The 19,426-nt window shown below is 38.6% G+C and overlaps 1 protein-coding gene across 3 annotated transcripts in view; it reads right to left on the reverse strand.

The window, feature by feature from the left end:
* Positions 1-19,426, reverse strand: part of prkcaa (protein kinase C, alpha, a) — a 136,888-nt gene that overhangs the window by 18,837 nt on the left and 98,625 nt on the right. For all 3 annotated transcript variants that reach the window (XM_085161651.1, XM_085161649.1, XM_085161650.1), the window contains 7 exons: positions 18,298-18,441; positions 18,036-18,209; positions 16,128-16,219; positions 15,807-15,869; positions 15,496-15,634; positions 3,294-3,374; positions 1,633-1,740 (listed from right to left, as the gene is read on the reverse strand). In XM_085161651.1, coding sequence (XP_085017777.1) covers positions 1,633-1,740; positions 3,294-3,374; positions 15,496-15,634; positions 15,807-15,869; positions 16,128-16,219; positions 18,036-18,209; positions 18,298-18,441 — 801 coding nt within the window. The remainder of the gene's footprint in view (positions 1-1,632; positions 1,741-3,293; positions 3,375-15,495; positions 15,635-15,806; positions 15,870-16,127; positions 16,220-18,035; positions 18,210-18,297; positions 18,442-19,426) is intronic.

A 19,426-nucleotide genomic window follows, 5' to 3' on the forward strand; every position in this document is an offset into this window, starting at 1 on the left:
CCTTGGCTGTAAATTAGAAACATTCACTGTTTTTCAAAATTGATGAGACCGATAGGACCCCTGAATAATTTACACCACAGACGAACCAGCTCAAGAGGGAATTCAGTCTGACAGTACACTTTTTCCATACAGTCATACCCAGTGGAATAAATGCACGTGTCTGTAAAATCCAGAGCCTGGTGATACAGTCTGACTTCTGATGAGTATATTGAATGATCCACTAGAATTTCTCTTCAGTATTTTAATAATATATAGGCCATAGACATGGGGACTGAGTGGGAAGAAGAAAGGGACTTTTAGATGAGTTCCCGGACAGTATTTAAAAGAGACCACATTTCATTCTTCCTGCAAAATTAAGCTTTACTTCTCATGGTCAGTGACGAATAATGCTCTTCAAAACCTTAAGTAGCAGTAAGAACTTTTAGCCCTCTTCCAGGAGGCTCATTTATGTTAGCCTCAGTGAAGAGAGTGAAGGATGAAGAGCTTCGTCGGGGAAAGTGTGAAAGCTTCTCAGAAGAAACAGTTCCAAACAGGAGAATAAACTTGTTTCACATTGAATGTTTAGTTGAATGAGTTTTTATGAATGTGTTTAAAAGTAAAAATTAAAAAAAATAAAAAAGAACGACAGTTGTGGTTTTTTTCTTTAGTACCAAACGGACTCCCCTCTTACCCAAACTGGTCATTTTGTTCCTGTTAAAAGGGAGTTTTTCCCACTCTTAGCAAGTGTTGTCTCCCAGGGGGTCATCCATATGCTGTGGGTTTCTTTCTACTATTGTAGGGTCTTTTCCTTGCAATATAAAGTGCCTTGTACGTTGGCACTATATAAATAAAACTTAACTCAACTGAAATATTTCTGAATTTTTGCTAGGGCTGTGCGATATGACCAAAATCTCATATCCCGATATAAGAATTCTATCGTCCCGATAACGAGATAAATCACAAAAATGTAACATTTTCTGTAAATTCTGTGAATCTCGGGCAGCTCGTCTTGCGGGAAGTGTTTCCAGCTGCGCGTCATGTAGCTGGAGTCGAGTGTTTTAACCGATGCATGAAACTATACATGTTTAGACATAAGTTGTAACAGCCGCCGTTTTCTTTGTGAGTATTTATTACACGGCGTGCTGCGGGGAAAAGCCTGTTCTAACGTTTGAGTCTAAGGTTTATTTTTTAGCACCTGGCGGCACTTTTTTACTTCTCATCCGTAAATAATCTGCTCTTTCACGTGATTCAGTTTATTTTGAAAAGTCTCAACAGGATCTTGAGCTTTATTGTGAAAGGTTTATGTGGAACATAAACAAGCGGACATGCGATGCTGTTACCGTCGTTGTTGCTAACCAAAACGCATAAAAACAGGCGCTTGTCCATCCGTAGTGTGGTTATATAAAATATAAGAGAAAGAAAGAACTTTAAGAAATTAATGTAGCCACTACAGTGACCATCAAAACGATGAAAAAATATTACCGTAAACAGTTTATTTTGCGACACCACAAAACAAACGATAGCGTAAAATGAAACAATAGACGTTTTTATATCGTCATCCGATATATATCGTTATAGCGAACAGCCCTAATTTCTGCTGAACCACAAAAAGTGATGAATGGCAAATCATGTTACATTGTCAAGTTCACCCACCCCTTTGCAGATGGAGACAGCTTCTTTGGACATCGACTTGGGGTAGGACACATTGTGTTCCATAATGGACTGGAACAACTCATCCTCATCTTCACCATCAAATGGAGGCTGTGAGTCAAAAAATACTAAGTGTGTTAGGACACACAACATATAAATAAATGGTAGCTGCTCTCTAAACATTTGCCGTTTGTACTTTCTTTTATAGACAAGTAAACTCAACAGTTTTCTCTTATGAATAAAAAGAGAGCACAAAAAACAGTTCAACTGAACAGAGCTACGTACAAATAAAGACAACAACAAAACACTAAGAACAATAAAGATATGAAAAATATTATTAGTGGAGAATAAGTTTCATAGGAAGACCTTGCAGGGAAAAATGGAGTGGATGACCCAGCTCTCTTCCCCTGCTCACTGGGTTGTTATCATCAGTAACCATAATGTGGGTGTTTTGACAGTCCATAAAATGAATTATTCGTCATTTCCACTCTGCTGGCCTCTTCGACTAGAGGTAGCCTGTCTGCGTCATGCCCCCTTTACCCGATTTCACACAAGGCAGGGACAGAGGAAGGGAACGTCTGAATAAAGTCTTTGTTAATTGTTTAACAGCCACTTGCTTTCTGAGTTAATTAGATTAACGTAAACTATACAATTATGCTTTTGCATTTACTCTGGGCCTTTTTAAAGATGCTTCACTTTGACTCAATAATGTCTTAAAGTGATTTAAAGTCATTTTTGTACTGATTCGTTGATGACTATGACACTAGGAATTGTTATATATATATTAATAAACAGTGTATTAAGTTAAAACAATTTAACCAATGTGTGGACCGTTATCATTTTCAGACTGATGCTATATTAGCATAACAGTAGATAATTAAGCTTCCCAAACACATCAGGGGTCAAAAAGGTTGGGTCAAGTTAGAAAATTTCACTGGCCTAGCTTGCACACAAATTATAATTTGAAGGAAAGAGAAAGTCTTAACTAGTAACTCCAGATGCAGTACATGAAAACCTCCTCAGAAAGCTTCATGTCCACTTTCTCTTGACTTGCACTTATTCTAAAAGAAGCACTTCTGTACCAGCCAACATGTTATTGATGTGTTCACCTGACGAATATTGACTCATGTCTCCTCGCAGCACACCATGCTGCATCCATAAATAAACAAGAACAGTAGTACTGTAAAACAAAAAAGAGGTCCGGAACAAGCTCACCATAACAGTAGAATTATGTCAAAATACTTGTCTGTCAAAGGGTTTGATGTACTACTATAATGTAATTTAGTGCTTGCCAGGTTTTCACTCTCAAAATGCGATGTTTTATGTTATTAGGATTTGAGTTATTGTTCACAAAAGGACGGTAAGCCATAATATTGTGACTGCGTAAAGAGATTTATATATGACTCTAAAACTAAACCTAATACATTAAGAGGTGTCTATATTAACATACCACGTGTTTATGATGATCTGGCATTGAGATCTTTACTAACCATCACCATCTGAATTCATTTAGGCACCAGCAGAGCCGTGCTGCTTGTAAGATATGTGGGAAAATGTAGGTGTGAGCAATCTGTGAGAAACCTTGTTTCTGTGTGAGGGTGTTAGCATTTTCTGTAGACAGCAAAGTTCCATTGTTAAGGTGTATGTGGGTTTGTACCACTTACCTGTCCTGCCAGCATTTCATAGAGCAGAACTCCATATGCCCACCAGTCCACAGAGCGACCGTATGGCTGATATGCTATGATCTGTGGAGGAAAAACAATAGCAAAAAATTTAGCTCAGTTTAATTTAAGTCTCTGTTTAAAAAAAGGAAAAAAAACAGGCCAAAGACAAACACTGACCTGCTGTTTTTCAAATGCATGGATACGATTTGTAACCCTGAAGTTTACTCTACACTAAACCTCAACCTTGTCACTCAGTCACAGTTTAAAATTTATCAGAATTTCACATTTTTATAACATTTGATTCTTTCTGCTGGAAGAATTTTATAAATACTCTTAACTTTGAATCCACATTTTTGATCACAATCTGTAATAAAAGGCTCTACAGCCGAATATTTTCAGCTATACTTTAAGAAGTTGAGGTATTTAAGTTTGTCCATTTTGGTAAAATATTTATTTTTGTAAAAAAAAATTAAGCTCGAGAGTAAGAAAAATATCATTAAGCATGTCAACCTAGATCACCTCATTGCAGCAGCCTATTAAATATTCTCTAAATATTCCAGTACACACTTTATGAACTAGAAATTTAACTTGATATTTTGTCTGTGCCCTTAACCTATACACCATATAAGTAATATCTGTGAACATGTCTGCAACAATGTAAATAAAGATGATGTAATTATTAGAAAATTATTCTTCTGCAGATCCGTGTCCCTACAATACAAGCTGCATGATTGTGTATTAGCAGCTTAGTTGCTATACAAAACGACTCAAATTCACATCTACATTTTTACATATTTTTCACAAAACGCACTTTCAGAATATCCTTGATGAGATGCTGGGCAGTAAAGAAAAAGGACAAACTGAATTCCTGTTAAAATTCTGCCTACATACATATAAAGTTTGACAGCAGCTTTTAAAATAATTACTAATAAATTAAAAGCTCAAAGACTGGATGTCGACTTGTTTTCCTCTTTGTACCATAATTAGACAGAGACGAGGTAAAGTTTAAAGCAAGAATATGATCACAGCCATAAAAGCTGCATGAACCCTGAGTCGCCTACATTTTAAATCACCTGCAACAATCAAATAGTTTTTTGCTACGGCTGAACAAAGACGATAGGAAGCTCATATCTTGTGACAAGAAGGGAGCACAGGGCGCGTGGGACAGAAGCTGATAACGAATTACACAGCAGTATTCGTATGCCAATTTATAAGACATGCTCAGAGCTACAAGAGCAGTTTTAATACAACAATGTAGCAGCGGATGAAGCTGAAAACGATTTTATACTTTTCCAAACACTTTTGCATATTAAAAACACTCAACATTTATATTTTACTTAAATATTTGTTTTGTGAAGATAGACTACAGCTCAGGCTGTGGCATAAACCACTAAGAGTGTATGCGTCTCCAAGGGGAGCTCTTAGGAGGCTTCTTTTGACTGTGACATTTCCTTGAATGACAGAGAGATCCTCTGGGTTACACTGTCATGGCTAAAGGTTAATGCTTTCGCCTGTTCTGGCCACAGTAACGCCACCCAGAAGACACACACACTGTAGTTAAGCTTTACACTTAGTGACACATCAAATCGTTGCAATGGTTTGATGAAACATTAACACGCAGGCATATTGAGATTCAACATTCATGTACATACAGATAAACGAGAAACATGAAAAACAGGACGATTTGGTGATCTTTGTAAATAAATAAGCTTTGGTGTGCGACATGAGTGCTGGCGTACTGCTTTGCGTGCTTTCCTGAATAACTTTTGACCTCTGCTTCACACATGCCACCCTGGGACACTCCTCCAGCTTAGTGCCACAACACATAAAAAAGACTGGACACCATATTGTACCTGAGAAAAGGAAAACTAACACAAAAAATAGAGAATGTATGTACTGTATGTACAGCAACACACAAATATAGTGGACGCATTTTGTCTAGGTGGGTGGAGGCAGATCAACCTTGCATCGCAACCTTCACTGCATCATTTTAATGACCCTTGCCTTTCCCACAGGAGTCCACATACCTACACAAGCACACGCAGGTGGACAAACACCCCTCCAGCTCTGCACTGCAATGGGATTTTGCTGTCCTGAGGGTTGAATACAATCAGCTGGACAAATAGTGTGTCCACATGTTTCCCCTCACACAAAAGTCAAGCACGTGTATAGACTTGCATGCATATAAATGAATGTGAATGTTGCTACAGCTCTGGATGTTATAAAAAGGAAAAAAAACATTATTACAGCACAAAGATAATATCGTGAGCTATGCTGTCACATTCAGTTTTTCGAGTACTTCCAGTGTTTGTTAAAAGATAAAGTACTGTGTTTACAAAGCAGCCATGTCATTATTTTTTCATAGTCCTTACACATGAAAGCCTCTTATATTAGTACATCAATACTTGACTCTGGATATATCCAAAATGGATCTTGAGCGTAGCGCAAACAACATGGAAACCTTGCAAAACCTTTCACACGGTCATGTAATTCTATAAACACGTTTTGCAAATCCCCCAGTTTTCACAACTCTGCAGACCGCAAAGATGAGGGTTATTTTACTCATGTTGTTTAGCTGCTGCTGTCTGAAGCTAACATCCTGGGACAGAGGTTGACTGCTATCACATATACTCAAGATAAGCTGCCAGCTGAAGCAAATAGCTTCACTCAGCTCAGGGAGATGATTGCTGTTTTGAATAAACAGATATGAGCTGCACACCTATGAGTAACTAGAGGAACTTCAAGACGTACTGCGTATGTGGAGCAGATGATTGAGGTGTCAGTAGTACATAAAGTGCCTTTAATTACACTTAATTCTGTCTTTTGTCTTTTGTTTTCTGCTGGCAGGAAAGCCTCTTTTCCCAACAACGATGTTTGGATTGACACCTGGAATGACAGGCGAGTTGAGGTATCCTTTTGAATCTAACTTTTTTTTTTTTTATCACAAACTGCTTAATTTTGATTAGGCACCAAAACTATTTGATTAAAAGAAGATGAATATGGGTAAAATACACACTTAACAACATAAGATTAAGGAGAAAATGGAGCTCACCTACTGGGGTACTGTGTGGTACTGTAGTAACTCTTAATCAGTGGGCTGGACAACATGCAAATAAGGTCCTTTCCTAATATTTCCAGGAGCTGTATGGAGTCACTTGTCCTTTCTTGTGTCCAAATTGTGAAGCAGATTAAATGAACTGTCATTGATAGAGTTAGTGAATATTTGGGATTCGCAATTATGTGTCCTTTCATTTTTTAAATTTATCCATAACTTATTTGATTAAAATTCTCTCAGGAACACTTTAGTGAACGTAGGATTTTTATGCAGTAATGTATATTTAATGGCATTGCAGTGTTCTGGAAAGTCAGCAGGACTCCCTCACAGCATACATCAGAGATCAATGCCATTGATTAGGTCAGAAATAACATGAAATGATGGACCAGTGGTGAATATGGATTGAGAAACAACTCTATCCAGACTGAAGTCTGAAGTCAGCGGTGCTGTCCTGACTCAGTTCCTACAAAGGTGAGAGGAGGTGCCATATGAGAGGAGTTGAAAAATAAAGTTGATGAAAAATAAGGTTGATTAAACAGCTGCAGCAGTGAAAGAAGTGAAGACACCAACTTAAGGTAGCCAGGAAGGATGAAGTTTATGTTGTTCTATATTTACTGTTGCAGCTCTACTTTCTTTACTTTCATTAACATCATGTTTTTCTTTTGTCAACATTGCACTTTCAGCTGTTTAACAGATTCTCGCTGTACCTAAGAAGGTCATCACCAACCATGGTGATAGTTATGACTAGCTAATGTAACACAGTTGTTTTTATATAAGGGCTCAATGCCGCCTACATACTACTTGGCCTCTTGTTTTCTCTCCTCTTCCATTTCCACTGTTCGATGAATCTGAGAAAATAGGCATACTGTTGACCTTTCTCTTTCTTTGTCACTGCTAAGGTGCTACTTCCCAAAGTAGGTGGGTTGACTAATTTCACTATATTACCATTTCACCATCTTGTTCTATGTCGTCTACACTTGCTGATAACCACTCAAATATGTCAAAAAAACAAAAATACTGCACTATGTTTTTAAATGAACGGATGCCTCCAATCAAATAGTTTCGAAATTTTGCTCGCTCCCAAAAATCAATGTCAAACTGAATAATGTTTAAATGATGAATATGTCCATGTTTAAGGAGGCATGAAGCACGGTGCTATGAGAAGGTGAAAAGTGATAAGCTTTAATCCTTGGCTTTCTTTTGTGCTATGGTGAGAGGGCAGGAAGGTGCAGTAGGGAAAAGACAATTTCCCTGATCATGCTTCAGTGTTTTAATGAGCTCAAGGGTCAAAGACTCCACAGTAAGAGGAAACCTCCTGGTAAAATCCCTGAGCCTGTCTGTTCAAATCCTTCTCCCTGCAGGAAACATCCCGACCTTCGTTCTAACCCAACAACTGCCAACAAATTCACTCTGTTTCACTTAAGGTTTGCACTTCCACTACTGAAGTCATTCAATATGCATGAAAAAGGAATCAGTCCTTATCCTTGTAAACAGAAGCTCTATGAACATTTACCAAAAAAACCAAAAAAACCTAATTTTTGTTTTCCATTCAAATCTTAATTATAAAATTCTACCCATTTACTAAAAGGGAGCAGTTTTAGCTAACATAGTAAACTAGGTTAATGCCAGCCAGCACATCACCAAAGGATCTATTGTGACGAGGCACATTTGTTCCACTGTGTCACTGAGATTTGACCTCCCAGACTCCCTTGTATAGTTGTGTGCAATAAGCAGTTTAAGCGTGGAAAGAATGAAGACACATCAGGTCAATGTAGCAAGGAGATCTGCAGCCTCATGTCGGCTTGTATCATTGGAATAAAAGCAGAGAGGAAGAGAGACAGAAAGAGGGAGCAAGAAAAAGGGGAGGGATCGATTAAAAAAAGAGATCCAGATGGCATACGTACAATTAGATACGGGATGTTTTGTGCTCATTAGTTATGAAATCAAATATGTAGATACCCATAATCTAAAAAGGGGAAAATTGTTGCTGTGTCTCATGTGATTAAAATACTATAAAAAATGATTTATTTTATTAGCAATCATTATGATGTTGAAATTGGAAAAAGAGATGGTAAAAGTCACAAGACGGCAGAGGAGTCAGGGAGAAAGTTGAGATTCGGTGAGATTAAGACAAGCAGAAAGAGAAAACAAGGAAAATAAAAAAATCAGTAACAGCTGTACAGATCAGTTTCAGGCCATCTGCAGAGAGCTGCACTAATGTGGTGCTGCTGTGACTTTCTGCCCTTGCCACCCATCGCCCGTCTGCAACAACACCGGCGGACAAACACAGTTTCAGGCACCGTGACCTTGGTAACCACCGTGACTCCGAACCACTGCGGTAAGTTTAATCTGTATGCTCGTCTACCTTAGTGTTTGGAAAAAAACCTGATACCTGCATTAAGTTTTCACTCATTCTGCCAGGCAGCCAGTGATGGAGAGTCTGTGCTCTCTTCCTGCTTTATATTTTACTTGTTGTACCAAACCCTGCAGCTGGGAGAGCTGATTCACTGATCATGAGTGAAAGAGGGCAGGAGAAAAAAATATTTCGTTCTTTCTTTTAGACGCTTAAACGCATTACGTGTTTAGATTTTATAATTTGTCAGCATATGTGTATTCATTTATGCACCTCTGCTCGTGACCTGAAGAGCCTGTGTTCCTGAGTATATTTTGCATGTGTATGTGCGCTTGTGCACGGGCATTGCTGCAGACATCGCTCTCCCATTAGTCCTAATGCTACATGACAGTTCTGGATCAGACTGCTAGCTATTCAAGGCTACTCTGCTCACCACAGACACACATGCAAATGCACACAAGTACCAACCTATGCCCCTAAAACCCTTGCTCTTCATGCACAGATGTGCAGTACAATGCCCAGTACCACCCTCACGACCAACACTCTTACAGCGTGCTACATGTATATTTGCTGTGCCGCTGCTGTATCCCTCTGAGGGATGTGTGTGCTGTGGAGCAGATCAGCGCACATCAGACCTTGCTTTAGTGGTCTGTTTTTGAAAGCATTTCTTGGTACTGTATGTGCCTGTGCTGTGGATGGTTTCATTCACTGAGGATATTAATGAGCAGCCTTGGGGTTTACATGAGCATCCTACGGTGCAATATAAACAGCACCTTTCACGTGATCACAATGAATTGTGAGCTAAATTCAGTATCGAAATGCCATGACTGTAGAGGCATGTGAAAATGCAGTTGTATGAAAACATTGAATATGTGAATTCTTTGGTATCCCTATAATAAATCCTGATCCCGATAATTTAGCATCGTTTCAACGCCACAGCCTACCTGAGTATCGTTGTTGACCGTGTCCATCTCTTTAAGACCACAGTGTAATCATTTGCTGATGACTGCTTACAGCAGAGTGATGCACAATGTCACAAAGTTCAAATCATCTCAAACTGGTTTGACACTGTACAGTCACCAACCCTCATTCCAACAGAGCACCTCTGAGATGTGGTGATATGAGAGATTCACATCATGGATGTGCAGCCAATAAATGTGCAGCAACTGTGTGATGCTGTCACATCTCCATGAACCAAAATGTCAGAGTAATGTCTCACTTAGGCGTTTCTGAAGGGAAAAAGGAGTCAAAACCCAGCAAAAACAACGTATACCTAATAAAGTGTCTGGCCTCTTTCACCTGCTTAAACTCTGTTGCCAGGAGGGTATGAATAAATTGTGAGATTATGATGTAATTAACCCTATTGAAAAATTGCAATGTAATGTAGTGTATATGGAGTATAATGTAGAAAACAGCTGCACGAGAAAATGTTTTACTCCTAATGCTAAACCTAAAAGATAATCTAGAATTCTTATAACATTTTTATTGCAGTTAAATAAATAAATCGACAGACCTAAACTGCTGTCTGGACATTTTCAGGCTGCCACCTTGTCTGCAGCATCCTCACATATTCATGCTCTCTGCGTTTGTCTCATCTGCTGCATCTTTCTCAGTTTCTCTTTTTCACCTTCTTCTTCCCCCCCTGACTTTTTTCTCACGTCTCACTCACTTTTCCAACCATGGATGAAATGATTGTGTGAAACTACTAATAGCTCTTTTTCTGAAAAACACTAGTTTGGGGTGTTCGGTAATTGGCAGAGGGTTTAAATTGGAATTAGAGATGCCAAAGCATGTGGCCAGATGACACCTCTATCATGAGTCAGGGTTGCTATTTCAATCCTCCAACTTTTTGAAGAACAGCCACAAAAATATCTAAGCAACAAACTTTTCAAAGCTACAGTTAGGTCTGGACAAAGGCACAATTTGTGTCATTTTGCCTCTGTGGACCCCCTACATTGGATTTTAAATAAAACAAGTTGTAAGCAATGTGCAGTTTTTCCGCCTTTGATTCAAGGGGTTTAACAAAGAAGTGCATTAACTGAATTACAGACATTTTTATACACAGAATTAACTATATGCGCCTGTTACGATCTGACAAAGATTTTTTGTAAATAAATGTATTTACCTCATGAAAATATGGAAAATCGAAGTCTTGTTCATATGTATGGTTTGTAGTAAATGAATAATGTATCTTACATTAAATTCTCCCTGCCTTTGTTGAAATGTCACATACTGACACATTACAACAGAATATCACCTCAGAGACTGAAAACTGGGTCTTCTTTAATGATTCAATTTATAGTAAAACATTCTGACACCAACTGCTTTGCACTCCAGAGACGCGTCAGCAGAAAAGTAGACACCCTTTTCCTCCTGATGCCACACCGCACTGGGGGACGACCAGAGCACACAGGAAAACAGCTTGTGTCAGGCAACTCCGTAGCCTCAAATACTTTCCTGAAACGGACCCATTGTGAAGTCAATGTTTTTTTGATTCTTTCCTTTTATGTCAAGTTAAAGTGTGTTTTGTCTGTCTGATCCTTCGCCTCTCTTCCTTGCTATCTCTTCTTCTCCGTGTCAAAGTCACTGAGGTGTAAAGTCACATCAGTGTGAGCATTCCTGCCAGACGGGAGCGACCGATGACTGCCTATATAGGTCAGAGTAAACAGAGCCAGCAATAAATGTGTTCCTGAACGTGTGTGTGTGTGTGTGTGTGTGTGTGTGTGTGTGTGTGTGTGTGTGTGTGTGGGTGTGTGTGTGTGTGTGTGTGTGGGTGTGTAAGCTGCAGGATAGCAGTAAAAGTAAGGCATCCTGTCACCTGTGTACTGATAACCAGGGACCCACTTCCACAAAGAAATAAACTTCCTGACTGGTGGGTTGTATTTGAGCTCCTGTGTGTGAGAAAGTGTGAAAACACTTCTCATCTCACAGTTGTCTCAAGCATATACAAAACTGCATTAACACAGCAACAAAGTTATACAATCACAATATGTAATGTTGTATGGATAGCTGACATAACCACTATGAGGGACTCCCCTTTGGGAATCCTCTGTCCAGAATATAAAATGTGTCACACAAGAGAGGCTTCCACATCATTAATAAACATATAATGAACTTTATAAATCCCATATTATGCTTTTTCTATTTTTTTGTCAAGGCTGCACCAAAAGAAATTCTTCAGTCACACCCTCTCAGAAAACACTGACACTGAAACAGAGCCCTGACTTTTGTTCCATTACTCACCTACATCACTATTTAACATATCGGTATAATGGGCAACCAGTGGCCAAGCTGGCATTACATCGAATAGAACAAGAAGTTTCCACACCTAAATCCAGATGCACCAGGCTGCATTGCAGTCCATTCCTTCTTCAGTTAGAGCTGCTTCCATTAATGCCATCCCTGTCAGCTCAATCATTTTCTGTAAAATGGTAATAAAATGTGATAAAACTTGATGAACGCTCTAATTGTCTCGGTGTCCTTCATCTGAAATGACCAACAGGTGTTTTCTCAACCAGTGTCATGTCCACATTTGACATCCTCTCTTTCTCTTCTCTATTGTGTGTGCACTGGTTTTTTCCTTTTTCAAAATAAAAGACTTCACTGAATGTGACTTCGTTCCAAACAGATCAGTCGCACCCCACCCACTGAAAAGCCTGACATCACAAATCACTACAAAACTCATTAGACAAATCTTTGAACAGCTTTTGGGGGACAACAAACGAACAGAATGCACCGTGGGAGTTACTTCAGGTCCGGCAAAAGCAGATTCTGTAGGAATGCCGGAACACAGAAAAGGCCAGTGCATTTATTTGTAGTGGATTCTTCTATCAGAAACACTTTAAGGAACACCTCGTCTCACTTTACCTTGTAAATGTCACCACTGTGAATCTAAGTCTCTTTAAGGTCACTCTCCAGCTAGCTACAGTGCTATGGAGTGGGTGGATACACAGTGCAAATGTTTAACTGTTAAGACTATTAAGACTCAAATGGTTGGGTTTCTTAAGCTTAATAAAAACAATATATGCATACAGATGCATAAATATGTGTTGATGCCCTATTTAACCTGTGAACACATCATGTGTGACTGTCATCAACGTGACTGTGTGATAGTCATGTGAGTGTAATACAAAAAAAAAATATGTGTTTGACATAAAATATGTGTACTGCATGCGGTGCTATGGAAACAGTAGCTACTCCGGCCCCATACTGCGTCATCCCTGGCTGGTGCATTAGTGTCAGTCTGACTCGAGCGATCACAGCGTGTTCAGCCTGGCATCGTGGGTGGAATTAACCTCTCAGTCTATCAGAGAGGCTTTTTAGAGAGAATCGATAATCCAGCCCATCATTAAATAGAAGCCAGCAAACTGATAATGGTCAGAGAATTGGAAAAACTTAGTGCAAAAACTTCTACAATTTGCACTGGTTGCATTAAATGAATCAGAGGAATTATTCTTTTTGTGCCAAAAAAGGGCTTACTTACATTTGCTTTGAATGCAATGTGTTAAAAAATACAGTAACAGCAATTATTAACAAAAAATGTAAATACATATTTAAGAATGATTAAATTCAGCATTAATTAATAAATGACTAATGCACCCGTTTGCTGTCATTTTTTATCTTTGTTAATAATAAGACTTTTTCAATTTTGCAGCATATATTATATACACTGGATATATGCTGCATTTTTTCTGTTTGCTTCACCTGTTTTAAGAATAACATTGTATTTAAATGAGTAACACATCTTTTATGTGATAATAGTAGAACATAATAATCCTAAATTGGATTAAACACACAAATAACAATAAAATCAGCTAGTTATGAGCAGGACGTTTCTTCATGCTACAAGGGAAAGATGTAGGGAAGACATAAATGCTGCTCCTACCTATCTGGGGGGCACAAATACTTTCCAACCAGAAAACAAAAGATGTAGCTAATCAGCTACAACCATCCCCAGAGCTGTATCTTCTTGTATACACAACTTCATGGCAGTTTCACACAGAACTAACCTCTCCAGCACATTTCACTCAAAAAAATCATCTATTTTACAGCCTTAATCACTAAAGGATATTTCAGATTTAGCAATGGATGAGCCTCAACCTGTTATGCATGTCTCGTTCTAACCCTACACATAAAAGAGGGAGAACCACTTTAACAATTTCTTCTAATTTCATTTATGAATCAAAATTTGAGTCATCCCAAAGTGAGCAAAAGAAAAATGGGTGTTAGCCTATTCACCACACCTGGCTTAACTCTTTCCCCCATAAACATTTGTCAACCTCCCCTGTACCCTTAAAGATGATCTAAAATAAGTAAACATGTGGTTTAACCATCATTAGAATGCTTTCCAAGGATAATTGCACAGGCAGAGACCACCCTCACTAACTTCTGATGCACACCCAGTCATTTTGTTCTATAAGTGGGCCTGAAATATAACAGAAACTGCTAAGTTCATAAAAGAACTTCAAAGATTACTAGCAGGCTTTCAAGGGGTAAAGCCTGAATGTAGCTTGAACTTCAATGCAATCAAACCAAAGTAAATGAAAACCAAAAACTTTCCCAGTGGCGTGACTGAGCCATCTTGTACAGAAACCAGCATGTATAGATTTCCAAGAAGGAGAAGTCATTTCCTTTTTAAGTTTGGTTGGAGCAAATAATTAAGACCTGAATAGAAGCAGCAAGTAGGCCCAACAACCAATCCTAAGGTAGGAGCCAGTCTAACTGCTAAACAGCTGATGAGCTGCAAAGTCAAAGAGCTGTCAGAAACAACAGAAAAGGAAACACTTAAAATAACAATCTAACAACATTAGCAGTGTGTGTGAGTGCGCTGCTGGGTAACTGGATGCATATATAGGCTCATAGAGTCTACTGGTATGTTTTATTGAGAGTTTCACTTGTTAACCACAGAACCTGCTGCCACATAGTGTCTTTTTCCTTTTTGTGTATTTAGACAAGGCCATTTCTTCCTAATTCTGTGTTCTTGAGGTACCAGTGTGGAAGTTTTCATTCTGTGTCTGACAATTTTTTAAGGTAACAAGGTATTCAAGACACGGGCTTCTAGTTTTTCATGGAAACACTCACACCTTACAGGCTTTGCTTACTGTTCATTTCATAGCATATTTTATCCCAAACAGTTTGTTTATTTCAGCTTCCAGTTTTATTCAGTTTGAGACAAATATAAGCAGGTTTATATCTAGACTAAGGAGTACACAAAGGTGCACAGTGCACACACACATATATATGTGTTTTATCAGTAATCAGAAGTTATCTGTAGGAGATTTAACATATCACCCGATCCTGCTGTTACTCCTGCCTAGTCTATCCTAGAAGAAGACATTAAATGTGGAATTTGTAAATATAAATGTAACCAATGCGCCTCACAAATCTAAGAGAATTGAAATATTGAGGTATCCTGGTATGACGACCAAAACTGTGATGACAAATGGTAAGGTCAAACTGTCACGTTAAATAAATGTGGCTTTCAATTAAAAGAAATCCAAGAAATGCTTGCTCACAAGAAAACCCCCTGCCTGTATGTTTCGGGTTCAGTTTGGACTCGCCAGTGGACACGCTGGGTGTCGGTCTGACTGGGACACTTACGTCATCAGAGAGAGCTCGTGTATATCCGTTTGTGTGCGTGTGTGTGCGGGCCTATCTTGTCCTGAGGCAGTGACCTTAATCTGGAGCACAAGGGTGACACAGGCTCAGACCAGACAGTGACAGAAATGAATTCATGCAACAGATAAAGCACACGCGCACACAAGTACACGCTTTACATCTGCGGCTGTACTCACTTCTGGAGCTATGTAGTCTGGAGTGCCACAGAAGGTCCTCGTGCTGACTCCTTCTGTCATGTTCTCTTTACACATGCCAAAGTCAGCAATCTTAATGTGTCCCTCAGAGTCCAGCATCACGTTGTCCAACTTCAGATCCCTGAGGGAGCAGGCGGGAATTCAAAACATACCTTCAGATGCTGACTCTTCCATTAGTGGTTGTCTTTTATGATAGGGTTATAAAAGACATTTACTACATCACAAAGGATTTTTCTGTTACTAGCTTAAAAGCAACCTAGGTATGTATACCGTGTAAACCTTTTAATACTCACCTGTAGATGATTCCTTTACAGTGCAGGAAGAAGAGACCAACAGCGATCTCTGCTGCATAGAACCTGCAATGACAACATTTACATATTTACAACTGCTTAAAACCGAGCCTTCAACCTCAGAACAAACAGTTCCAATACAGCATGTCTGTATTATTGTTGCAGCTTATGCTTTACTGTTATTAGACACTAATGTGATCATAATACAAAAGGAGATAAAACATAAAGGCTTAATGTGAATTCTCAAATATAATTTTGACTGTAACCACAGATTCATTTTACAGCCGAATCATAGAAACACACAGATAAACTGATATGTCTTACACTGCCTGAGGTTCCTTGAACTTGCCCACTTGCTGGATATGGTACATAAGGTCTCCACCATTCACATACTCCATGACAAAGTACAGGCGGTCCTGTGGTCATGCAGAGAGGAAAAAGGTGAAAGAAGAGTTATGAGTGTGTGAAAAATCAAGAAAAAATAATAATAGGTTCTATGTAAAAAACTGTAGAATTTCAAAATATGTTTACATTTCTATTTGTGCTAAAACCTCAAATCAGAGAAATACAGTCTTGACGTCTTGCCTACACCCGCTGTCTAAGTTGTTCCATCTTTCTTGCTACTCTTTCCATGACAAGGTGACCCAAATAGCCCACAACAAAGCGCTTCATGGAAAATGAAAACACTCAACACAGACATCTGTCAGGAAATATTCTCTTTGTGTTCTACTGCTGGTCCCTTACTGCCCGTGACAAGTTTGGCCTGACCCCAGTCCACATGTGTTTGATGGTCTCTTACGAACAAAACAATAACAACAGACCCATGGTGACAGCGCAGCTGAACCTTCCACCAGGTCTGACACCAAATGTCACCACTCTTGGCAAAGCGGGCTTTACCCTGGACTGTGTGTGCTGTGACCCTCACTGTACTGCAATGACAGCGCCTTCAGCAAAATGCACATTATAGCTTCTCGACCTCTCTGCGCCTCTAATATAAAAAGCCTCCTTGTTTTCACTCAGTAAAGGGTTTCACTTCAGTGGATCCGATGTTGAGAGCGTGCTGTCTTAGCAGAACATAAGCAAAACACTGTGTGGAACTCGTGCATTTAAGCTAATTATCTTTTAAAAGGACAGCTGCTGTGCAGATGAAACTGGGCAAAAATTAAGTAAATCTGTTTTTATCATTTATTTTATCTCTGGTTATTTAATGTGTAAAATAAATAACGTAATAGCAATAACAATTAGAATAAGAAGTAGTCCTTTTTTGTGATGCAGGTATGATTTTCTTTAACAGAAATATCTTGAGGATCACAGAAAACTCAATCAGGCCATTTCACGATTGGTGTCACTATTTTTTATTTTTATTAACCTGAATGTATTTTAGGGAAACAGTCAAATCAAATGAAACATTATCTAAGTGTAAAGATTTTCTGTTTAAAAAACAACTCAAACACTGATCAGTTTCAATAAAATGGACATATTTAAAACATTTGGACTATTTCACAAATTGAAAACATTCACATAAAGAAAATGTTGGAGTACGGACATCGCAGGAAAAGGTCTGCATAGCAAATGTGAAACTAGACAAAGGTCACAAAAGTGTAGGAGTAAGTGTGTTTTTGTTATTCTCTGTACGAGAATGGGTGTGCGAGTGTGTGTAATCATGAATATGCTATGAGTGATGCCAAGCTGTGTCTCTTCCTATTTCCTCTGCCTTGCCTGCCAGTTCAGCTCTAATCAGCTGCTATAGTTTAGCCTGGCCTCTCTCAGAAGTCTAGATGCTGATAGACGTTCATTTGCAATTTACAGATTTAACAAAGAGACATTCAGATTAAGGAAGCCATCGACTTCTTTTGCATATGGACTATAATAGATTTGCAGAGTTTATGCAAGTTCACAACACTACTTACTGAAAACATTTTACAATTTCTTTAGATCATTACATTTACTGAGTACAAAAAAGAGATATTAAGGGTATCAAAGATAACTTTGGTACCCTTTGTAACAAAGCCTTTTGCTTATTTAAACAGAGAGAGAGAGCTCACCCTTTAATTGGGGTTACTTTGTTCCCCTTTCACTGTTTTTTTAATTGGACTTGTCATAAACGTCCTTTGCTGCCTTCTCCAGCACTTTATGACTAAGCTGTTTAGCTAAAAGCCGCTTGCTGAATTAATTTGACCTGACTTGACCTCGAGTGAGTTATCCTGGTACATCCAGAAGCCTTTTACCTACCACTGTCTGGAAGCACGAGTGGAGGTATGTGAGGAAGGGCGGTTTGTCCTGCTGGGCCAGGACTCTCTTCTCCACCATGGTACATTCAACATCATCATCCTGGATTACCACATCCTTCTTCAGAATCTTTATAGCATACAGCTCCTCAGTGGTCTTCATCTCTGCTAGCATCACCTTTGCAGAGACAGAAGGTGGCCAGATAAAAATCATTTCCATGTAGAATACAATGCACTTTGTTCTTCCAACTTTGGATATCGCGCACCTTGCCAAAGCTTCCCTTCCCCAACACAGCTAGGAAATTGAAGTCGATGAGTTTGACCTGGTTCAGGCTGTTTGATGGGAGCTGGCTGGAGTGGCTGTCATCAGTCTCAGTGATCACCTTCTTAGCAGGGCCAAGTTTGGCTTTCTACACTCGGAGTAGAAAAAAATAAAGTGTCTGAGGGTTAAATGGTTAAAAGAAAAGCATATAACCTAAAGCGGCTGCAATGTGCAATTCAGAAAAGACAATGATCGTGGATACCTAAAATGTTAACCTTGATAAAATGCATAAAACTTATTTTTAAGCAAATAAAAAAATGGCAGAACGTATCCAAGCTTCTTTATCGTGGATTTTTCTCACAGAGAAGACAACACATTCCCACGTTTTTGCATAAATTTTTTAAATTTATGTCTACAACCACTAAAACCATTTTCATACAGATGAATATTCAATATGTGTCAATTCATTTACTAAAATTACACAAAATATCCTTAATTGATTTTTCTGTTTACCTGCTGTATAACTTATACTTGCCATTAGCTCACTATCTGCCAGAATACACTGATTGACAGGCACAATTCAAGATTAATGAGATCAAACAAGAGTGATGTGCCTTTTTGGACCTCATATAATACAAAATGATTTGATAAACCCGATTGAGATTTGCAGTTGTCTTCTTGTCCAATTACTGTCCAATAAATTACTCTAGCTATATTAACAAATTGCTATCATTAAAAAAAATTAAAACACAGTGCTGGTGGTTGTTGTCAGCATAAAGCGAGAAAGCTGAAATGTTGGATTTGAAAAAAAAAAAAAGACCAAAAAAATCATGCAAGCATTGTTTGTCACATCTGCTTTTGCTGTGAGAATCAGTTAATCATAAACATCATTGATTGAATTCAATAGCAAAGCTAATGCATGACACTGCTGTTATCAACTATGATCATTTTCTATCATTTCATTTACAGTAGTGTGCAAAAGTCTCAAGGTATCCCTCATGTTCTTTTTCCTTTTGCTTCAGAGGAGCCTTAATTTTCTTGTGATTTTTTAAAGTGGTCTTGGGCAATAGTTCTTCAGGCTTTCTGAGGGTCTTTCAAAGTTTTTAAAATTCTTTGGAAGAGAAGTCATTCTT

This window comes from Neolamprologus multifasciatus, chromosome 6, assembly GCF_963576455.1.
Source record: "Neolamprologus multifasciatus chromosome 6, fNeoMul1.2, whole genome shotgun sequence".
NCBI lineage: Eukaryota > Metazoa > Chordata > Actinopteri > Cichliformes > Cichlidae > Neolamprologus > Neolamprologus multifasciatus.